The sequence below is a fragment of the Galeopterus variegatus genome, unplaced genomic scaffold (genome assembly GCF_000696425.1).
Source record: "Galeopterus variegatus unplaced genomic scaffold, G_variegatus-3.0.2 Scaffold7280, whole genome shotgun sequence".
Lineage (NCBI taxonomy): Eukaryota > Metazoa > Chordata > Mammalia > Dermoptera > Cynocephalidae > Galeopterus > Galeopterus variegatus.
This window is the reverse complement of record NW_007733391.1, coordinates 206,164-230,576: the sequence shown is the minus strand read 5'-3', so window position 1 is coordinate 230,576 and position 24,413 is coordinate 206,164. Positions and strand designations below refer to the sequence as shown.

The window sequence follows — 24,413 nt, the reverse complement described above, 5'->3', positions numbered from 1 at the left end:
CCCTTGTATTAGTCCATTTGTGTTGCTTATAACATAAATACCCAAAACTGGTTGTTTTATAAACAAAATGAAATTTATTGTTTTCGGAGGCTGGGAAGTCCAAAGTCCGGGGAACACAAATGGTGAGAGTCTTCTTTGGTGGTGGCTTTACAGCAACACGAGGTTTCGCATGGTAGAAAATGGTGCAGCAGAGAGAGTGCCAGCTCCTCCTGTGCTCTCCTTTTAAAGCCCCCAGAACCACTCCCCTGACCACCATTTTTGATCCATTCACTAGGCATGGTCCTCAGAATCTAATCGCCTCTTCAAGGTCCCACCTTGCAATGACCATAATAGGATTTCCCACCCTTTTAACAGTCACAGTGGGGATTAAGTTTTGGAGGGACATTCAACCCAAGGCAACCCTAGTATATAAACAACAGTGTATACAGGGCTGGTAGCATCCTTGATTTCTGGCATCCATGGGGGGTCTTGGAGCATACCTCCGCAGATCAGGGGAGACCACTGTAATAGAAAATAAAGCTTCACAAAACAACATATTACCACTACAACGTGAACTCAGATATTTTGTATTCTGTTGTTTCTGTAGGAAAAAATTGTGAAAGCCCTTGAAATATACCAAAAAGATGACTAGTGTTTTTGCTGGAAATTTTGGGTGTCTAGCACATCCTTCCAGCCTTGCTACTTCTATGGAGTCTCTGAGTCTTTGAGCTATTTGCATCTCTTAAATTTTAGGTAAAAGCTGTGCAAATGGTTCTTGTCCATAGACATAGAAGTGAATTTTATCTGGTGGATTTCTCTTTCCCAGTGTGGGAAAAGCCAATTCTCTGCATATTAAAGAAATCCATTTTAGCATTTCTTTTTTTTTCCTTTTTGTCTTTTTTTCGTGTCCGGCAATGGATCGCAACCCTCAGTGTCGCGCCCGTTCCGGACCGGGACTGGCAACGGGATTGCAACCCTCAGTGTTGCACCCGCACCTCGCTCAGCCAGTGAGTGGGAACCGGTCTGTATGTGGGATCTGAACCCTCTGTGGGAGCGCCGCCAAGCTCCCAAGCGGCGCACTCTAGCAGTGCGCCACCGGGCCGGCCCATTTTAGCATTTCTAATGGCCTACATGTGTGTCTGCTCTTTGGATTTTTCCTTTGAACTGGTTGTGCTGTCTAACTGAGTTATTTGATGAGTTAAGTAAAAATGTTTGACACGTGTCCCTTTTGTATTTGTATGAGAGCAGTGATTTTATCTTTCAAAAATGATAACAAGGTTCTCCATGCAAAATGAAATTGCAAGAGATTTTTATTTTCCTCTTTTCAGAAGTTTTTCAACTCTTTTTTTTTTTTGGCAGCTGGCCGGCATGCGGAGCTGAACCCTTGACCTTGGTGTTATCAAGCACCACACTCTAACCAAGTGAGCTAACTGGCCAGCCCTTAAACTCTTCAGATTAGATATATACTGCCCCTTGTTTTTGGTATATTGTAATCAGGTAAAAATGCTTGTTCATACCTGCACCCAATACAGTAAATGGCAAAAATAAGTGCTTGTTGGGAAATTCATTCATTTCCCCATCTTGGGCAATATCAGTGATGTTAAGTGACATGTGTGAGTGTGTTCCACATTCCAGGCCCCATGACTCATATACCTCATTTCCAGAATCTCCCAACACCCCATTTTACAGATAGACAAACTGAGGCTAGGAAAGATGGGGTGATGTGCTCAAGGTTTCACAGCCCGGAGGCTGTGGAGTCTGGATAGGAACCCAAGCCTGAACCATCATCTTAAACTTCCTACCTTCTCGCATTAGCATCTTTGGAGAAATTTATGGCAAATTCATCCAGTAAAAATATTCCCCAAGCCCCTCTTCTGTGCTGGGGACATGACAGTGCCCAACAAGTAGCTCTGGCCCCTCGCTCACAGGCTCAGTGAGGAAGACAGACCCATCTGCAAACAGTGATGAGCCAGAGTGTGAAGGGGTGAGACAAATGGCCCTGAGGGTGCTGGACCTGGCTTCGGGGGCCATGCAGGGATTCCTGGAGGAGGAGGCAGATGAGCTGAGACCTGAAGGACGAGGAGGTGTGATCCAGGTCAAGAGTGACCAAGGCTTTGCAGAGTGAAGGGTGGGGGACTGGTAGAGTCCAGAAAAGCTTACTGTGAGTGGAGAAGTCCAAGCTGAACAATAAAACTAAATTCCAGATCCTCACCAGAGCTGCTCTCAGATAATTATATATTTCAGGACTGGCCATGAGTTTGGGCCCCAGCCTGGCAGGGGATGGAGTAGAGGAGGGACTCCGACAAAAGCAGCTGTCAACCCACCAGCCCCAGCCCTGCACAGAGGGGGCTCTGCGGACCTTTGTCCCCCTGGGTCTAGCTGGCTTGGTTCTAGAGCCAGGTCATCAGGCTGGCTTACCTCTTTGCTTGGGGTCCACATCCCCAGTTGGGGCACAGGAAGCCAGATAGATGTAGGCTCCCATTCTGGCTTCCCTACAAACCGGGATGTGTGGTCCCTGAACCTCAGTATCCTCATCTATGTAATAGGTTGATAATCTCAACTCCACGTGCCTGTTGTGAGGGTTAAATACAGATCGGCTCACAACTCTGCTGCGAATCCCACACTGGCCTCCTCTTTATTCCTCAAACATCTCATGATCTCCAGCCCCAGGGCACTTGCACTAGCTGTTTTCCCTGCCTGGGAAGCCTTTACTCCACATTCCTGCAAGGCTCGTTCCCTCACTCCAGTCAGGTCTCTGCCTGAATGTCACCTCCTCAGAGAGGCCCTCCCTGATCACCCTATAGCAAAAACACTCTTCTCATGCTCCCCTGTTTATATTCATAGCACGTCTCATTCCCAACACCATGTCACGTTGATTTTTTCATTGCTTGTCTCTTTCACGAGAGTATAAGCTTCATGAGGCCATGGAGTTTGTCTGTTATATTTACTGCTGTATTTGCAGTGCTAGAACTGTGCTTAATAATAATAATACTTTTATATTATTATAATTTCTATGTTACTATAACAATGATGATAATAATATATTAATGATGCTGATGATACTTATTATAAGAGTCCCTGGACACGTTCAAGCAGTCAGCCCAATCTGAGTCCTCACTGGCTCTTATAATTTGGTGATTCTTTTAGCTGCACCATCAGGGAAAGGAAATTCAAGAAATCCACCGGGAAAGGTTGTCAGGCTAAAGAATAAATTTTTGTGGTGAGGCCACCATGGAGCAGGGGAGGTTTTTGAAACTGTGTGTGTGTGTGTGTGTAGGGCTGTGGTGTGGGCGGGATGAGGATGGGGACTTGAGCTGTGAATACTCCAGTCGTGATAAGTGGCACCTAAGCTGAGAGAGAGGGTGCAGCGGGAAGTCTTGCTGGGCAGTTTCCAGAGAATGGCCACCCACAGGATTTATGGTCACCGGGAGTGACTGGCCCACTGACCGTCTTCAAGTAAATTCTCCCTCCAAGGCAGCGAGTGGGACGGCAGGAGCCAGTCACATGGAGTTTATTATTTACCTGCCTACAGTGATGAACAAGTGCTCCTTTGTTCTCACTTCCTTCCCCGTGCTGCAGACAGAAGCAGCCTCCTTTCTTCTTATTTATTTTTCAAAAGAGAGTACGTCTCACTGTCCAGCATTAGCGTTGCAGTGGTTGTCCAAATGGACTGCTCCATTGCCCCCTGAGGACAGTCCATAGACACATTCATTTATTCATTCAACAAATAATTATGAAATGTTTCTCTGTAGCAAATACTATCTAGGTTCTGGAAATAGGAGGGCTCTTCAAAAAGTTCCTGAGAAGATCTGTATTATCTTTTAATTCTATTTTTCCACAAACTTTTGGAAGTGCTCTCAGATGATGGTGAACAAGGCAGAGAAGGTACCTGTCCTTGGTGGGTTTACACTGACGAGGGGAATGCAATTTTAGGTATGGTAAGTACTGTCTTTAAACCAATAAGTTTGGGGGTTGTTTGTTATGCAGCAAACTCTAACTGATACACTAATAAATCAATGTGATTTGGTAGTGATTTTTGCAAAAGTGTGTGAATGGGGAAACTACCTTAGATAGGTGAGTCCGACAGGGCTTCTTTATGGAGGTGACATTTGAACGAAGGCCTGAATGACAAGGTAGTAACCATGTGAACGGCACAGGGAACAGCAAGGGCAAACATCCTGAGGTGACAATCACAGAAGACCATGGCTGAAAAACGCTAAATGAAGACGGGAAGGCTTCCATTTCTAAGCTGGGGGTGGGATGCGGGGGGTAAACTGTCATGCAGGTGTCACTCTGAACAATTATTTAGAAAGAGAATACAGAGTAATATTCGTTTGGTTAAATATTTTCATAAAATAAGGAGGGATAGGGTGCCTCTTTCTTTTTGGTTAACAATATAAATTTTGCCTTTTAAAAGCTATAAAATAGGATATATTTTATAAGAACAATTCTAATTCTGTGAGGATGCATTTCACTCTTTCTGTAAACCATGTTCACAAAAAAAGAAAAAGAAGATACCAAAGACAGAAGGCATTTTCTTTCTTTTTTTTTTTTTTTTGTCTTTTTTCCGTGTCCGGCAACGGATCGCAACCCTCAGTGTCGCCCCCGTACCGGACCGGGGACCAGCAACGGGATCGCAACCCTCGGTGTTGCTCCCGTGCCTCGCTCAGCCAGTGAGCGGGAACCGGTCTGTATGTGGGATCCGAACCCTCGGCGGGAGCACCGCCACGCTTCCCAAGCGGCACACTATCCAGTGCGCCACCGGGCCGGCCCCAGAAGGCATTTTCTTTCGAAAGTTTTTCATTATGAAAATTTTAAAATGTATGCAAAAGTAGAGTAATATAATAATAATACATGCCTCCAGCTATACATAACAACTATCAACTCATGGCCAATCTTATTGTATCGACGTCCCCTGCCCTTTTTTTTCCCTGGAGTATTTTAACAGTATTTTTTTTTTCCTCTGTGGCTGGCTGGTTTGGGGATACACACCCTTGATCCTGGTGTTACACCACCGTGTTCTCACCAGCTGAGCTAAACAGCCAGCGCTTAACAGCAACTTCAAAAAAATAAATTATGGCTATTTGAAAATCATCTGTATATTTTTAAGTGATTATATGAAATGGAGAAATGTACATGTAGACTCACACCCGATGATGAGGGTGGCCACCCTGAGGTGGGGGGGCGTTAATTAGGGATGGATGGGAGGAGGGGAGGGGGCAGGAACAAGCTTAAGAAACTCTGGGGCAAGAAGGATCCCTCAAAGGACAAACTAGACAGAACAAGCCAGGACGAGACACAGACCCACTGTGCTGGGTTCCTACACCTTACTTGGGAGAGGAAATCCAGGTGGGAGCCCAGAGCCCCCTGAGCCTTGTTTGGGTTCAGTATTTATGGAAACTCTGTGGGTTCCATTTAAAATAGACAGCAGAGCAAAATGAAAACCCAAAGGCAAAACAGAGAGGAAGAGGATGGAAGAGGGAAGAGGAACCCGAAGTGTGGAGACGGATAGGAGGTTTGGGGCTGCAGAGATGAGTTGTCATGGAAACCACAATGCAAAGCATTGTCATAGAAACCATTGCACCACATGTTGTCATGGAAACCACAGTAACAACTCCTACTGAGGGTGCTTCAAAACTATTTTTAAATCCTCTGGCAATCAGGGTGGCTCCTTAATGGGAGCGTGGGCAGGCAGCTGACTCCACGTAATATAGATGTATGTAATACTGGTATATAAATGTACACACATATAATTGCACATTTATAAATATATATTTATATATTCCTTTTTATATATAAAAAATTAAAATTTTCTCTCTCTTAAATACTTATCACCTAAATACTTTGGAATGCATGATATATATGTATATACATACACACACAATATTGTTTTATATGCATATTTTAAGAATTTTTAAAACTCAATTTTATTTATAGTTTTCAAGTTATTAGTTTTCTTATTCTTACATGTTAAAATCACATAGCATAGAAAATAAAATATAGATTTAGAAATATTGCTTTATCTACCCCCTACTTTATTGTGACAGTTTAATTCAAAAGTTTCATTTTTTGTCTTTGAGGCCCAAGCCTTCTGAACATTCGTAGGTACACTTGGGAAATCTCGATTTCCAGGATCTCAGATTTCCCTTCTGCCTACATTATTTGTGCTATAGCTGGCCAACTTCAAATACAACGCTGGCTGTGGGAATTTTAATCCCAAGTCACATCTGCCATTTGTGAAACTCACAACATAACCAGTTATTAATAAAACATATAAATATATTTTTACAAATTCTGGAACATTCCAAACCCAGAGCCAAGAATAGAGAATTATGTAATCAACTGTCATGTACCCCCTGCCATTCTTTATCAAATCTTAATATTAGGCCATATTTGCTTACACCTCTTTTTTTAAAAAGCAAAACATCACCGTTTAAGCACCCCCTCATTCCATTCCCCCTATTTTCCTCCCCAGAGAGAGTCACATTCATGATAAGTTCATTTAAAAATATGGTATTTATCAAAATCTAGTGTCTAGTAATCCCTTGCATGCCAAAATAAATTATCAAAAGAGGGAGAAGAAAAAACCGAGAACGTCTAATTTCCCGGTACCTGAGGGTCAGACCTCTCCTACATCAATCCCACTGCAACCCGGCTTCTGTCCTGCGGGAGGTGAGGGGTGGGAAATGAGATTCCAAGGCATCTGCAATTTAACTGAGCACTAAGCTTTGTTTGAAGCCTGAATCACACACGAGCTCATGTTTTTGTAAAACTACCTGGCAAACCCAGCCAAGGACTTTGAAATTAACAAAATACCCATTCCATTTCACATTAGTTATGATTTTTCTCAGTCTATTTTGATAGTATGAGTTTAGTTCTTATCCTGTCCAGATTGATGATTCTAAAAAATTTTTATTAGCATATTCATTGTTACAAATCATAGTTATTCTTTATGCCCCTTATTCAATCCCCGTCCCCTCCCCTCCCCCTCTCCTTCTTCCTTCCCCTGCCCCTCCCCCCTCTAATAACCATAGATTTGTTCTCTCCATCTGATAGATTAACTCTTCCTCTGTTGGTTTATCGCCTAGATGATCTGTCCAGTACTGAGACAGGTTTGATCAAGTCCTCCCATATTATCATAAATCAGATGCTTCTTCTATTACTCTGAAGTGTGCTTTGTGGAGAGAGAGGACCTCTTCTTTTTTTTTTTTTTGATCTCCGCTGGTGCCTCTCCTTGCGCCAATGCCGTTGAGAGTCTGGTGTGCCATCTGCACGGTGGCTGTGACAGCTTCTAGAGACTAGCTGCTTTTGTGGCAGCCATGGCAATTGAGGTGGCTATGGTGGGCTACTCATGTGGAAATGGTGTTTTTGGTGTGCTCTTTACTTGGTTGAGGTTGGGTTCAGCTTCCCCCGGCTCCATACCTCAGGACCCCAGCAGAGCTTTGGGCAGTGGTGGCAGCTTGCCTAGTTGCAGCTGGGTTTCGCTTCCTCCAGCTCCATGACCCATTCGGAAATGTTGTGGAGCAGCTGGTGGGGAGGGGAAGAGGGGAAGGGAGAGGGAAATAGGGTGAGAAGAAGAGGAAGGAGGGGGTGTGTGATCAAGGGTGTTGTGACCCCCTCATTACAGCAGGTGAGACCAGGGGGTTTCCAGTGGTGGCTCAGTTGTTGCTGGGTTGGTTGCGGATGTTGGGGGTGTGTGGCTGAGGCTCTCAGCCCCCCACTGCCCTGGCTTGGGAGCCCAGGGGGCTTCCTGTCCTTCTACGTTTTATAGAAGTTCTTTGATGGTGTTAGACCTTTACTAGTTAATATCAAACTTTGTCTCTGATCTGTGGGTATTTTGTTTTCTCTTTCAGTTCTGTGTTGGATTATTTGCTGTTCCCACCACTTAAACTCTGCACTGGAACTAATCTGTTGTCCTTTGCTTACTTCTAAAATGGAGGAACTTCCTGTGGGAACCAGCATTTGAGCTAAGCTAAATTGCTTCATTGCTGCTGATTTCTAGGGGAAGTCTTTTTGTGCAGCTCAGGTTTTAACTGTTGATTTCATATGTACTTCCAGGTCTTGTGAGGTCTGGTACACCTGGGTTATTTGGAAACTCTGGTCTGGGCCTGAGTCTTTTCAGCAAACTGCACCTCTGCAGACCTGTATTCCTGACCAGTCTCCACTGAGTGGTCCTGCAGTTACTGAGGGGGCAGATCAGCTGTCCATGCTGTACCCCAGTGTTCCCCCAGTGGGCCCGTCTTCCCCACTGCCCACACTCCAAACACTTTCCATGGGATGGGCTGTGCACTGTCCCTTGTGATGACTCAGCAGCCTCTGAGTGTGTCCTCTGTTTTGTTGTCTGTGGTTCCTCACTCCTATGTGGGTCCACCCGAACCCTGTCAGTGGTCTTGCTGACCTGGGGGCCACCAAGGCCCTCAAGGCCCTCTTCTCCCCTGCCACCTCGAAGCAACTGCATATTAGGGCACAGCTGTGGCTTTTGCCAGCTTTTATCTGTGTGCTCACCAGCTCCAGACTTGAAGTGGCATGGGCTCGAAACGGTGGGAGTGATCCTTTCTTTCTGTCATCATGGCTTCTCCCGCCTTCATGAACTCTGTAGGTCTCTCCTCTTCCCCTGAGCTCTAGTGGCCCCAGCTTGGCTTTCTTACTTTTTAATAGTTGTAAATTGGTCGATTGTAGGAGAGAGTGATGCTGGGGACCGTCTATTCTGCCATCTTGACCAGAAGCCTCCAGATTGATGGTTTTTTGGGGTCTGACAACTCCTTAGCAGAATTCTCAAGTACACTGAGCTGTTTTGTTTTGTCCTTAAAGAGAAAGTTCCAGAACCTTGACTCTGTGTGCTTTTACTGTGAGTGGCACTCATGGAAGGGCAGTTAGGGCGTTTAAGAATGCTGGCTCTGGGGCCGGCCCGTGGCTCACTCGGGAGAGTGTGGTGCTGAAAACACCAAGGCCACGGGTTCGGATCCCACATAGGGATGGCCGGTTCGCTCACTGGCTGAGCGTGGTGCTGACAACACCAAGTCAAGGGTTAAGATCCCCTTACCGGTCATCTTTACAAAAAGAAAAAGACTCCTGGCTCTGCGGAGAACTGAAACCTGGCTGTTGAGACATGCTGTACTGTGTTCTCACCCCCTGTCCCTCCATCCCTCCATAGTTTATTATTTGTTTGTTCTGGTAAAATACTGCTATGGTTTGAATATGTCCCCCAAAGTCCATGTGCTGGAACTTAATTTCCAATGCAACGGTTTTGAGAGGTGGGACCATTAAGAGGTGATTAGGTGCCCTCATGAATGGATTAACGCCATTGTCTTGTGAGTTAGTTCTCTCAGGAGTGGGTTAGTTTTATCCCAGGAGTGGGTTCCTGATAAATGGATGAGTCCGGCTCCCCTTACGCATGTTCTCTCACCCTCTCACCTTCACCTCGTCACATTCATGGGATGACACTAGAAGAAGATCCTCACCAGATGCTCGCACCTTCATACTGGACTTTACAGACTCCAGAACCGTGAGAAATACATTTTTTTATAAGTTACCCAGATTCTGGCATTCTGTTACAGCAGCACAAAACAGGCTCAGACAATACACATAATATAAAGTTCACCATTTTAACCTACACTATTCAGTGGCATTAAGTACATTCACCATATCGTACAACTATCACCTCTATCCAATTCCAGAACATTTTCATCCATTAAGGAGTCATTCTCCAATCTCCCCTATTACCAGCCCCTAATTTGCTTTCTGTCTCTATGGATTTGCCTGTTCTGGATATTTCATATAAATATAATCATACAATATGAAACTGCAGTGGATTGAATTATGTCCCCCCAAAACTCACTGAAGCTTGAATTGTGTCCCCCTAGTTTTATGTATTAGAAACTTGGCCCCCACTGTGACTGTCAAGAGGGTGGGAAATCTTATTATGGTGGTTGAAGGGTGGGGCCTTGAAGAGGTGATTGGATCGTAGGACTGTGCAGTAGTGAATGGATTAAAAACGGTGGTCAGGGGCGTGGTTCTGAGGGCTGTAAAAGAAGAGGAGAGTCTGTCTGTCTGTCTTCCTCTCTCTTGTTCTCTCTGCTCCACCGTTTTTGCAATGTGATACTCTGCCATCACTGAAGTCACCGCCAAAGAAATCCTTCATCGGCTGTGTTCCCTGGACTTTGGATTTCCCAGCCTCAGAAACTGTAATCAACAATTTTCATTTTCTTACAAATGACCCAGTTCCATATATTTTGTTATAAGCAACAGAAACGGACTAATACAGTGACCTTTTGTGTTTAGCTTCTGTCACTTAGCATCATGTTTTCCAGGTTCATCCATGTTGTAGCATGTATCAGTCCTTCATTCCTTTTGTGGCTGAGTAATATTCCATTGTCTGGATAGACTATATTTTGTTCATCCATTTACTCTTCGATGGACATTTGGGTTGTTTCCACCTTTTGGCTATTGTGAATAGTACCACTGCAAACACTTGTGTGCAAGTTTTTGTTTGAACATCTGTTTTCAATTCTTTGGGGTATATACCTAGGAGTAGAATTGCTGGATCATACGGTAATTCTATGTTCAACTTACCGAGGAACTCATAATTTTCTCTCTCTGTCCCTCCCCTACCAGATTTCTTTTTAATTTTTCTTTTTTTTTTAAAGAAGTTTAAATTTACAGCAAAGTTTCAAGAATGGTACAACAAACTCCCATATACCCTCCACCTAGATTCACCATTTTATTTATATGTAAATACATGCTATTCGTTATTCATTTTTTCCTGAACCATTTGAGAATCAATTTCTTACACCACGATCCTCAACCCCTAAATATTCAGCTTGTGGCTCCTAAGGACGTGGGCACTAAGTCACACTTCTTACGTCACCACAGAACGATGACCACAATCAGGTAATTTAATATTCAATACTATTACATATACAGTTCATATGTAAATTTCCCCAATTGTCCCAATAATGTTCCTTATAGCAATGTTTTTTTTTTTTTTTTGAGCAATCCAGGATCCTATGCAGGATCACATGTTGCCCTGAGTTGTCATCTCTCTCCAGCCTTCTTCATTTGGAATAGATCCATAGTCTTTCTTTTCTAGGATATTACTCAATATTAAACATTTGTCCGATGTTTCCTCATGATTAGACCAGGTCACGAATTTGGGGGAGAAACACTAAAGGGGTGATGCCATGTCCTTTCCCGGTGATCACAAAGGAGGCGCATATTGTCAGTTTTTCCCGTTCTGGTGTTGTTAATTTTGATCACTGGATTAAGGTGGATGTCCACTGAGTGTCCCCATTGTAAAGGTACTGTAGTTGCTTGAATGGTGTCCCCCAAAAAACATGGTGTCCATGTCTTGGAAACTGTGAATGTGCCTTTATTTGGTAAAATAAAAAAAACAAAAGGTCCTTGCATATGTAATCAAGTTAAGGATCTCCAATGAGATCAGCCTGGATTTATGGTGGGCCCTGACTCCAATGAGAGTTTCCTTAAAAGAGAAAAGCAGAGGGAGGTCTGAGACACAGACACGCAGGGGAGAAGGTAATGTTAAGACAAGCAGAGCCACAGCCGGAGTGCCAAGAGCTACCAGAAGCTGGAAGAGGAAAGGGTCACCCCCTAGAGTGTCCAGAGCGAGTGTGGCCTTGATCACACTGATTTTGGATTTCTTATCCCCAGAGCTATGATAGAATACATCTTTGTTGTTTTAGGCCACCAAGTTTGGGGTAATTTGTTACAGCAGCCACAGGAAACTAATACAGGTACACTTCTCCCCTTCACAATGAATAAGGAACCTGGGGAGATATTTTGAGACTCCAACTCAATTTCAAGCAGGTACAGAAGACCAACATGACAAGGTCTTCAGGGTCCGCAGAGACCTGGTTATCAATCTGACTTTGCCTCCTACCCACTGTGTGTCCCTAGATAGGTGACTTTACCTCTCTGAGCCTCCATTTCCCCCTTCTATAATATCCACATTGCAAGGTGGTCATGGCAGTCACCTGAGAGAGCGTGTCTGAGGGGCTGGGGGGGGCGCAGCCAGAGAACAAACTCGTTTGCACCCGTGTATCATCCATTCCCTCTGCTGACAGAAGCAGCGCCTGGATCCTCCTTGAGGGAACCACCCATCCCCTACTATTCCATACCATCTCGTCTTCTCTGATGGCCGATATCTCTCCTTTCTCCTGATGGAGAACACTGATGCGCTCAGAAGAGGCTATCTTCATTTCCCCATCCCCGTGCCTACTAATGTCCCCAAACCTAGACCCAGACTTCCCTCCTGTTATGTCAGAAGATGTGTCCTATTCCCATGGGGGTCCCAATCTCTTCACTGAAACGGCTTTTACCCAAGTCACCAGTGACCTACACCTTTACAAGATGAACGGTCCATTCTTTGATCCCATCCCACTCATTCTCTCAGTAGAGTTTATGTGGTTGGCCACACCGCTCCGCTTGACAGCCTTTCTCCATCCACACTCTCCTGATTGCCTCCTACCTCACTGCTCACTCCTCAGTCTCCTTCTCTTCTCAAGCATAGAGTTTTCTGATCACTGTCTGTGGCCTTCTTCTCTAAGCCTTTTCCTGAGCCTTTTCCTCATTCAGTCCCATAGCTTTAAATACTACCATATGCTAAAGCTCCCAAATAAATATCTTCAACTGAGACCTCTTCCTTGGAAATCCAGACTTGTATATATAAGTGCTTGGCTATTTTACTTGGAATTCTAATCAAGGTGTCTTAGTACTGTGTCAGCTTAGCTGGAATTACTCTTCCCAGAATTCTCCTCCCCTTATGGCTCCAGTTTAGAATTGGGCACAGAGATATTTGTGCAAGAATTGCAAGGCAGGGGTGTAAGAGCAGCCATTTTACACTTGGGAGGTCAGTGCAGGGACTGGGGTACCTGTGGCTCACACACATTGTTGCCAATCTGCTGGCTCACCTCGCTGCCTGGCAAGAGCACCCAGGTCCACAGCTCTACCAACTCACAGGGGATCTCTTCCTCCAACTTCTCTGAGTCCTGGGCCAGGTGCATGTGTGGCAGAGGGGCAAAGGACTCCAGCATCTCCTGCAAGTCACACATGGTGGTCAGAGAGAGAGGGAGCTCCAGACTGGCTTGTGGGTCCCAGTTATCCTTGTGGGTTCCAAGTGGTTCTTATTCACTCAGTTTCACATCCAGCTTTCCTTCCCAAATGTCAGCACAGATGATCTGTGGCTACTTCAGGCCTAACACAAGATGTAAGGGCATCAGCCTTGTATACGCTATTCTACCAACTCACCCCTAACAACCCACCAAGTTGCATAAGGCCTTATCCCTATAATAAAGCCCACACTATATAACTCATAGTAATCTGCTTCTTTGATTGAACCCCGACTGATGCGCTCATAGGCATCAGTACCTTGGAGTATCCTATGCTAGCAAAGTAATTTATGGTGGAAGCCTTGGACCATGCAGGATCAGTATGACTCTGGAGGAACTGAGTTAAGGTCAGCTACACAGCTGCACCATGCCTATGTGACCGAGCCTCAATAAAAACTCTGGACACCAAAGCTTGGGAAGCTTCCTTGGCTGGTAATACTCTGTATGTTTTGTTACATAAATACATAATACTCTGTAAGGTCGTTGTTGCTGGGACACAGAAGGGCTGTCTGTGTAACTCCACTGGGAGAGGACAACTGGAAGGTTGTACCTAGTCTCTCCCAGACTCTGCCCTACGTGCCTTTTCCCTTTGCTGATCTTAATCTGTATCCTTTCATTGTAATAAGCTATAACTGTGAGTATCATAGCTTTTCTGAGTCCCATGACTCCTTCTGGCAAATCACTGAAACTTGGGGTAGTCTTGGTGACCCCCAACATAGTATCTCAAACTCAACATGGCTCAATCTAAATTTCTGATACACTCCCTCCCCTAGTCCCAAATCTTTTCCCTTCAAAGCTTCCCCATACAAAAATAAGTGGCATAATCCCCTTCCAGTTGCTCAGTCCAAAAACCTAGGAGTTACTTAGTTTTCCTTGTATCTCACATCCAATTCATCAGCAAAACAGTAAAGCCTATTATGAAAGTATAATAGATTTACAGAAAAGTGCACATACCATAGGCATACAGCATGCTGAAGTTTTACACTCTAAACACATCTGTAACAAACATCCAGAACAAGAAAAACAATTTTACCAATTCTCCCTTTCCCTGGGAGTCCCACATTTCAGGTCATTAGACATTACACAGGAAACCACTATCCTGACTTCTAACAACATAGATTTGTTTTGCCTGCTTTTGTACTTCACATAGATAGACTCATACCATATGTACCCTCGTGTGTCTGGTTTCTTTTGCTCAACATTATAGTTGTGAGATTGATCTAAATTGTGTGTGCAGGTGTAGATCATTCTAATTGCTTAGTTTTTTATTATGTGAACACATCACAATTTATCCATTCTTCTGTTAATTGGAATTTGGGTAGCTTCTAGATCTTGACTATTATGAAAATTGCTGCAATTAAGATTCTTATCCGTATCTTTTAGTGAACCTATTTCTGTTGGGTATATTTATCTAGGACTGGAATTGCTAGGTTATAGGGTTTGCATATGTTTCGCTTTAGTGCATACAGCCAAAGAGTTTCCAAAGTGGTTATACTAATTTACATTCCCACCAGCCATGTACACATATGAAAGTTCTGGTTGCCCCTCTCCTCATCAATTCTTGACATTTTTTGAGTTTTTCATTTCATTTATTCTGAATCAGCAAGTTTGCAACAGCTCCCTGTGCCAGCACCAGATTTTAGTGCCATTTGCCGCAATCTTCTAACAAGATTGGTAGCAATTATGCTATCCTCTCTTGTTACTTTCCAGGATCCAGTGGTTAACCATCCCAGAACAAACTCCAGATCACTGGAAAGATGGTCTGAGAGGGATGCTGCTCAGCCATGAGTAGGCCCCTTGCAACTCTTTCCCTTACAGTAATAATACTATCTTACTAAGTGTCAGGACCAAATGCACATTTTGACAAATGGCTGAGTATTTGGTCAAAGGCAAAAATCACCACCATAAAATAAACTTTAGGGAATATAAGAATCAACCTGAAATTCCACTGAAAACTTTACACTTGCATCAAATTTTACTTTTAAAAACTGTAGTAACCAAACTTTCAAAGTTGGGTACTATAATTTCATAGCGCTACTAGTTTGTTCCTCTGGCTACTCTGCTTCCTATTTATGATGCTACATAGTTGCTGAAGGAACAAGACAGTTTTGTCCAGCTCTGCTAATAGTAACATCACCTAACGAACAAGTTTCCTTCCTTGCTAAAAGTAACTGACTAAAGTGGAAGATTTCTTTCCTTTCCAACTCTTGATCTGATTGGTGGTGAAGGTGTTATTTCATTGCAACAATCCTACCAAGTGAAACTTTGTGCTTGAAAAAGCTGATTTTGGGAATCTTTTCAGGAATAGACAAGATTGTTGCTCTTGTTTCCTGTTGTAGTAATGCTTTGCCAATCATCATCAATTCCTGCTGGGTTCTACCTTTGCAATATTTTCCAGTTTTCTGTTACTGCATAATAAACCATCCTAAAACGTAGTGGCATAGAACAATCGTTTTGTCATATTCACGGATTCTACGGGTCAGAAATTCACACAGGATACAACAGTGATGGCTTGTTTTTGCTGCGCGATATCTGGGCTCAACTGGGAAGATGCAGATGGCTGGGGTGACTCAAACGGTTGGAGGCTACAAGTCAGCTGTAAGTTCCTCACTCGCACGTGTGGTGTCTGGACTGAGGTCATTTTAAGGCTGGGAACTGTTGATCGAAGCACCGTCACGTGGCTTTTCTGCATGGCTTGGACTTCCTCAGAGCATGGTGGCCAGAGGACAGCTGAACTTCTTACTTGGAAACTCAGGGAGCCAAGAATGATGGTGTCCCAATGAACAAGGAAGCAGCTGAGTGCCTCCTAACCTAGCCTGAGAAATCACATAGCTTGCCTTCCTCAGTACTCTGTTGGCTTAAGGGGAGGGGACATAGATCTCCATCTCTCAAGAGAAGGGGTGTCAAAGAATTTATGACTGTGTTTTTGGGGCTGGCCCGGTGGCACACTCGGTAGAGTGTGGCACTCGGGAGCATGGCGGCGCTCCCGCCGAGGGTTCAGATCCCATATACAGACCGGTTGGCTCACTGGTTGAGCGCGGTGCGGGTGCGACACCGAGGGTTGCGATCCCGTTGCCGGTCGCGGTGCAGGCGCGACACTGAGGGTTGCGATCCTGTTACCGGTCACGAAAAAAAAAAGACAAAAAGGAAAAAAAAAAAAAAAGAATTTATGACTGTGTTTTTAAACCACTGCAAAATGATATACATTAATTCTTTAATATTTCAACATATAAGCATATGAGACTTAAAAAATCTAGTTATAGTTAGTGTTTGCTGTTGGGCCGGCAGGATCGGGAGGACCAGAAAGCTTCAATAAGATGGAGAGGGAACCTCCATCTTGTTAACTCCCCACCCCCACCCCCAGATTTCCCGCCACCAGGGTAACGGCCCAGGGCTGCTGTCAACTCTGGGAAAACAAAACTTAGGCGGGAAACGGAAACCGAACCCTGCTCAATTCCACGGCCACATATGGGCCACAAGCCACCAACAGCCTCCCCTATAACTACCTGCTTGGATCCACCCTGGGCGCGACTTCCCCGGCCTCACTCCCCCGGCCTCACTCCCTCGCCAGCTGCGGGATCTCGCCCCAGAGCGCTCCCACTAAAGCTTGCCTTGAACCCCTTGCCTGGCTCCTTTTGTTACTCACCACCGCCGATTTGGACCAGACGTTTACCTCTATTGGAATGTGAATATTCACATATTAACAATTTGAATGACGTGTCTTTTACACAAAAATACGATGGAAACAAATACTGATCACACCCAAGTTTAGGGATGTCAGGGATGACACTGAAATAGGCATTCAGCTCTTTGGCCTTGCAAAGGCCAATGGCAAAACTGAATCCAAAGAACACATTTTGGTTGAAACTAAGAGTAAAATTCTAAGTCAGTGCATCTTTCCTATTGGATCTCCCTGCATCTTTAAGACCTCCCGATCAGGAAGGTTTTTATTAGTATTCCTATTGTGGAGAAAAGGAAGGAACTCAGCTAAAATTACTTGTCTAAGGATTGCACAGCTGGGACCCAGCATTGGTAGGTGTATTAGTGAGGGCCTGGCAGGAAACAGATGGCAACTGGAACTGAGTCACTGAGCAGTGCTTAATTATCTATTAACAGAGGTGTTGACTGTGGGCAGCAAGTTGAAGAAATCAACAAGGAAAGATTAGGCACTATCCTCAGGCCTGAAGAAATTTCTAGAAGTTTCTGGAACCCAAGAGCTGTAGCTCAACAGGAGTTGTGGCTTTTGTTAGAGAAACCCAAGGGGATTAAGGCCTCTCTTTTCTCTTGCCCCCTGACTTCTGGTGTCTCCCAGGAGTCCCTCTGGCCGAATCCTACAGGAGGGCGGAGGATAAGACAGCTAGCTGGTGCAGCCCGAGCCCTCGGCGCCCCCGACCCCCAGCCCACCCCTGTTCACAGGCCCACACGGAGCAGGCAAGGGTGGAAATAGCGGCCTGGAGGGGCGATCGGAGGACATACAGACCCCACGCTCGTTGACACTTCCACCGGTTCCCTGAGCGCAGAACGCACTCCGCATTCACTCCTTAGCAACCAAAGGCTGGTTGCCATGGAGACCCCGGGAGCTGTGGCCTCGAAGACCCGGCGCGACGGCGCGGGAGCAAGTGCGCAGGCGCGCGCTGCGTCTCGGGCCGCGTCTCCGGCCTCGGCTCCGCGCAGCAGCCGGATCGGGATCGAGGCCTGGCGTCGCGTGACGCGCCCGGGCGCGGAGGGGTCAGACGGCCCCTTTCCGGCCTCTTGTGCTCTGAGCAGCAGCGCCGGGGTGGACGGAGCCAGCACCTGGGGAGCGGCTGCGTGCCAGCGGCCTCTCCTTGGCCTGGCTGGGCGGTTGGAGGCGGCGCTGCTGAGTAAATCCCTGCCGGGTAGGCCGAGCGCCAGGCCCGGGGGAAGGGCGAGGTTAGCTGGCTGCAGATCGCCGGACCGGTTTGAGCTCCCCGGGCCCAGGTTGGGGGAGGAGGGTGTCGGGAAAGCGCAAGGCCTCCTGCAGGCCAGTAGCGGAGGGGGCAGCTGAGATCTCCGAGCCTGGCTTTTTTTCTGGGAGAATGACCTCACTCTTGTCACCTTGCAGGATTATTATTTGGGGACTTCTGCAGCCCACGTCAAATTCATAGATTGTACTGCACGTGGCATTAGGGCCACCAGGTGTCCGAGACCATGGCGATGACCCTTCTGGAAGATTGGTGTCGAGGGATGGAAGTGGACATCCACAGGTCTCTTTTGGTCACTGGCATCCCAGAGGATTGTGGCCAAACAGAAATTGAGGAGACCTTGAATGGGGTCCTCTCCCCACTGGGCCCTTACCAGGTGCTGAACAAGATTTTTTTGAGGGAGGAGAATGGCAAAGCAGCCCTCATTAAGGTTGGCGAGGGTGTGAATCTGAGCACCATACCCCGGGAATTCCCTGGAAGGGGTGGTGTCTGGAGAGTAGTCTGTAGAGACCCCACCCAGGATGCTGAGTTTTTAAAAAACCTGAATGAATTTTTGGATGCGGAGGGGCGCACCTGGGAGGACGTGGTCCACCTGCTCCAGCTCAACCAGCCTCCTCGGCCCCAGAACCAGCCCTCAGAGAACTGGGCGGAAGCATTGGGGGTGCTCCTAGGAGCAGTGGTGCAAATTGTCTTCTACGTGGATGCTGAGATACGCAGCTGGGAGGAAGCTAGAGCTCAGGAGGTGGCTGAGGAGGTGGCAGCCTGGGCTTCAGTAGCAAGGAAGAAGGTCAAAAAGGAGCCAGGGCTTGCTGCAGAGGAGGGCTCTGCTTTGAAGATGGAGAGCCCCGTTAACTGGAATAACATGGAAGATGAGGGTGACCCTCCGAAACCTTTGGTTTGCAAGACTGGAGCTAAGACTCGCTCCAGGAGAAAGAAGCAGAAAAAAAACCCCAAGCAGGAACCAGTGCCCTGGAAAAAACCCAAAGGCAACCATTCCAAGAGCTCGGCCTGCCTGGAGGATCCTGAGGCTGGTGATGCTGAAAGCATGGCGATCTCAGAATCTGTCAAGAGCAACAAAAAGCTCACTGTGAAGCAGGAAGAGTCAGCTTTGAAGAAGACAGAGTGGGCCTGCAAGGCTCCCAGAGACCCACCTCAGGATGCCCTAGCAGAAGCTGAGAGCCCTGGAGGCACCTCTGAGTCAGACCAAGATGGTGGTCAGGAAAGCCCACCAAAGAAAAAGGCCATAGGCTGGGCCTCGGCAAAGAACGCTACCCCCATGAGGAAGAAAAAGAAGGTGAGCTTGGGCCCTGTCTCTTATGTCCTTGTTGACTCAGAAGACACCAAGAAGAAACCAGTTCCAAAGAAAGGGCCAGGCTCAAGAAGGGCCCGTCGAGGCCCACCGCCTACTGCATCACCACCCTCAACATCAAGGGGTCCAAAGGCCAAGCCAGAAAGCTCTGATCATGCCTCCAATGGTGAGAATGACAACAGAAGTGACTTAGAATGTGTCAATAAGTAGATGAGGTGGGAGGGGCAGGAGTGGCTGGTGGGGGCAGAGGAGCCCAAGGGAGTGGTGGATCAAATGGGTGGTGAGGAGGACCCCAGTGCACTGGAGGAGGTGGGTGGTACACCACTGAGGTTCTAGAGGGTGAGAGTCTGGACCTACCTCCTAGTAGTCCCTGAAGGCCAACACTGGGGACACCTGGGAGGGCAGGAGGTGGCGAAGCAAATCCACCTGCTGATCTTTTATTGATGAGCGTCACTATGGTTATTCTGCCACCCTATCTGACCCTCTCCCTTGATAAGAACTTAATGGTTTGGGGATATATTGTTTGACAGGGTATGTGGCTTTAAGGGTGAAGTTCTTTGAAGGCCTGGTCGGGGATAGAAATGTTCAAGGACTGAGAAGATCCTAGGAAGTAAAGTATTTCCTAATGACACTTCTTCCTGCTTCACTTCTTGTGCTGTTTTAATTTATCCACAGAATCCAGAAAGTGTTAATTTGGGGGCTACCCATACCCCAGGAGTTCAAAGAAGACCGAGGAAGAAGTTCCAAGTCCGGAGCAAAGTTTTCTCTTGTCACTGAATGAAACAAGACTTTGGACTCTTAGAGACCCAGTCAGTAGCCATCTGGCTCTCAGAGGTAAATGATGCACAAGGTCTTAGATGGGAGGCATGGGGGGAGGGAGGTGGGCCTCTTCGCCTTTTTTAAAAACCAGGTCTGCCTTTTCACCTCTTCTTTGACTCACCTTCAGAGGTGGGAGAGTTGGTAAGTGGATTGGGAAAATTCTGGAACTCATTCCCCATTATGCGTGGGCAGGATCATTGTTCTGCTCACCCGTGTCTGGCCTTTCTCCCCCACTCCCTGCTTCCTCTTCTGGGTGGTCATCCATATCTGTGGGGTCTGGTGTTTTGAAGAGCAGGGCAGCCATTTTCTCCCTTTCAGCCTCTCTGTGCTGCCACCGGTGGGTAGGTTAAGCCAGGATCTTCAGTGCAGGCCTGGCTTCTTTCAGTTTTCAGCTTCTATCCAGAAGGTCCCAAGAGTTAGTTTTAAGGAAAAAGAATGTCTGCTTAGCCTTTGAAGCGTTTGAGTTTTAGAGTCCGTTAATAAAAATGGCACTTTGATTCCCATTTGGGGTGAAGCCCTCTCAGGAAGCCATTGGGGAAGGGGGGTAATTGGTAAGGAAGGACTCAGGCATTCCTAGGTTCCCAGCTCTAATTACATCCAATGTCACCAAACTGTCACCATCTTTGAGGCTGAAGACCACTTCTCATATTACGGTAAGAGGGGAAAAAAAATCTTTAAAAAAATTGCCTGTTAATTTCTGCCCTCTGAATTTAGATGCTAAATCAGACCAGACTTCCATGTCTCATGGTGTGTGTGTGTGTGTGTGTGTGTGTGTGTGTGTGTGTGTGCGTGCGTGCGCGCGCACGTGTAGGGTAAGGGGCAGGATCCCCAAGATCAGTGGTTTCCAGACTGTATCCTTGGAGTCCCAAGGCGTCTGCAAATATGTAATCCAAATCTATTTTTCGTGTGTTTAAAAAAAAAAAAACTGAAAAATGACTACTCAAATATGTTGTAAACCAAACCATTCACTTTGAAGAATATTACTTTGTGTTTGTAAGTTAACTTGTTTTTGTAAAGGTCCTTAGTTTTTTCTGCCATCTCTTTGCATATAATTGAATTTCTTATAAATGTGACTTTGGTGAGGAAGGTTAGAAGTGAAAGAATTCAGTCCTGTGCATGTGCTATAATATAACGATCTGAAAGCAAGTTTCCTCTTGCAATCCACACACTCTTGTTCTGCTGTGATTCTTTAGTTGTGTGACAACGAGTAAATTTATTAATGTGCTGCACAGTAATATTCTATCTTAAAGTTTTAGCCTGTGTAAGTTTTCACGGTCTCATTCCTGACTTCAGTTTTTTGTGGTAAATAATGTGAACAGCTGTTAGATGTTGTTAGTGATTGAACTTTAAAACAATTTTCTTGAGATGATTCATTTCAAAATCCTGGATGAGTCTAACTGAAGATGCAGAAAAAAAGAGAATGGTTTCCATTTGCAGCTACTCATCTGTGTGCATCAAGATTTTCCTTGGATGTGTGCAGAACTTAATACAGGAGTGAATTGGACTCTCAAGGTGACAAATGCCTGCAACTGTCCAGCTCCTAATTTCATAATTGGGTCCATTAGAGCTTCATTGTGTTAACAAATTAACAGAATCCATGATTAGAAAATGTAAATGTATACATGTAAAATAAAGTTTATCCAAGTATCTGTTTAGTCATTTTTATACGTGGAGATTATGTGGACTGCTTAATTTGAGAAAAGGGTTTCCCTGCTAAACAATACACACTCCCGGATCCCCAGCCAGATATGAGTGGTCATCAGAGCTTCAAGGATTGTAAATTTTCCATGAGAGAAGCCATTTATCCTCTTTGCTATAGCATTCCACCAATGTGAAAGCTTCTCCCGCAGATCTTAAGGTTTCTAGAAGTTTTCAGAATAGGCAACTGGTGATGTGAATTATCTGAAAGTGCTAGCTTATTTTTAAAAGTAGTTTGAAGATGAAAACCCTTCCTTCCCATCCCATCCCCTCAGACAGAAGCTGAGATCTTTTAGCTAAAAACTTAGTTCTCTTTGCCCAGGTTTCTCACTTGTTAGGGACTCTGGAACCAGGGTGGCCACTATCAGAGTCACCTGGAATCTTTGATTAAAATGCCATTTCATGTCCCCATCTGCTGAATCAGGATGTCTTGGGAGTTGTACCTGGGAATCTGCATCTTAAGCAAGTTTTCCTTAGAATTCTAATACACACCTAGGTTGGAGAGCTATAGGTGGAATAGTTCAGACTTAGGGGAAAGGAAGTATCCTTAGGGGGTCAAGATTGGGGTTTTGTGAAAGGTGAGTGGAGATTGTCAGAAAGGGAACATGTAAAAGAGATCACAAGAGAAACTGGGATTTGAGGTCAGGGCAGCTAATCAGGAGCTAGAGTCCACTTGGATCCGCGTCAAGCTTATTTATTGAGTCTTTCCTGCCCCCTCACCCCCACAATGAGAAAAACACCTCCCACGATAATGGTCTGTCCCTGAGGTTACATCTAGGTTATCAGGAGACTCTGAAAGGCCCACATGGCCTGAAGTGAGGGGAATTCAGAGACAGGGTACAGGAGAACTTGGTTCTCTTCAAGGAAACATCTCAGATAACCTCTTGTGCAGAGGCAGCATCCTGTTCAAGGGTGTGCCTGGGAGCAAGGCCCAGCCAGAGGGGCCTCCAGAGACACAGGAGCGATTCTGGGGAGAGCTGCAGACACCACCAGGAGGGCCTGAAGGTGGTTTCCTTGTCCGTCTATGCTGTCCTTGGACCAAGATTTATTGAGCATTTACTGTATGACAGCCACGATCACGACAAAGACTCCTGGCCTTCTGGAGCTGACATTCTGGTGAGGAGACAGACCTTTCATGGATAAAAGTGGAGGGTGGTGAGTACGAGCTGATAAATAAAGCAGGACAGGGCCAAGGTAAGGGTGAGTGTGCATGTGAGACAGCGAGTTGACAATTCTGTATGGTGGCTGGGGGGTCTCTCTGGGGAGGTGGCATTGGAATAGACCTGAAGGGGGTGAAGCAGTGAGAAGTGGCCAGGGGGATGGCATCCCAGACAGAGGAAACAGTCAGCACAAAGGGAGGCAGAAGGGTGCCTGGGCTGCTTGTGAAACAGCGAGGAGACTGCTGGGTTGGAGCCGAGTGAGCGAGGAACAGGCGAGCAGATGAGGTCTGGGAGGTCTTAGAGGATGACGGGGCAGAGCCCCGTGCGCTTCAGCAAGGACGGGTTTTGGCTTTAATATGAATGAGATGGGAGCTGGGGGAGGGTACTGGGCAGAGGCTTATGATCTGAGTGAGCTTTTCATAGGCTCCCTCTGGCTGCTGGTGGGGAGCAGACTGGAGGGTGAGGTGGAAGCTGGGAGCTCAGTGGGGAGGTGATGGTGGCTGGGGCAGGGAGGCCATGGAGGCTGTAGAAAAAGCTGCCTGGGGCTGGCCGGTGAGCTCAGTTGGTTAGAGCGTGACACTGATAACACCAAGGAAAGCTGCCAGCTGCCAAAGAAATCCCCTGCTTATTATGTGTACTGGATAGCAGATAGGTCAAGGAGAAAGATGTGGGTTGTATTGATTTACTTATCCATTTATTCATCAGTCTGTTTGTTTTTTTAGTTTTTCATTTTTAGGTAAAATAAAGAATCTATATACAACGAAATGCACACAATAAAATCTCAAGTGAACTGTGGTGAGTTTTGACATACACAGGCACCTGTAAACCCACTTCCCTAACAAGATAGAGAATAATAACATCATCCCAGAAAGTTCCCTTGTGCCCCTTCCCACTCAGTCTCTGTCCCCACCTCTCAGATGTGACAAGTCTAATGATTTTCTCAACAAAAGCTTAGTTTTGCCTGTTTCAGGATTCATATAAATGGAGTCGTACAGTGTATAGTTTTTTGGTGTCTGGCTTCTTTTTTTTTTTTTTTTTTTTTTTTTTTTTTTTTGCTGCTGGCCAGTGTGGAGATCTGGACCCTTGACCTTGGTGTTATAACACCACGCCCTAACCAACTGAGTAACCAGCCAGCCCGTGGCTTCTTTCCCTCAGCACAATGTTTTTGATATTCATGTGTGTTGTAGTACGTACATTCAATTTTTTTGAGGTCACTACCTTTTTTTCTATAAGTGTCCACAACAGGTAAGAAGAGTTCACTACTTTTTAAAATAAAAAACTAATACATATACATGTTAAAAAAAAATTAAACAGCAGTGAAAGGTCTGGCCCGTGGCTCACTCGGGAGAGTGCGGTGCTGATAACACCAAGGCCACGGGTT

At 45.8% G+C, this 24,413-nt stretch overlaps 1 protein-coding gene across 1 annotated transcript; it reads left to right on the top strand.

The window, feature by feature from the left end:
• Positions 1-17,830: 17,830 nt before the first annotated feature.
• PNMAL1 (paraneoplastic Ma antigen family-like 1) lies at positions 17,831-21,821 on the top strand. Its single transcript, XM_008591785.1, has 3 exons — positions 17,831-17,980; positions 18,187-19,521; positions 20,031-21,821. The coding sequence occupies exons 2-3, from the start codon at positions 18,273-18,275 to the stop codon at positions 20,045-20,047; spliced, it is 1,266 nt and encodes a 421-aa protein (XP_008590007.1). The 5' UTR covers positions 17,831-17,980; positions 18,187-18,272; the 3' UTR covers positions 20,048-21,821.
• The last annotated feature ends 2,592 nt before the right edge of the window (positions 21,822-24,413 follow it).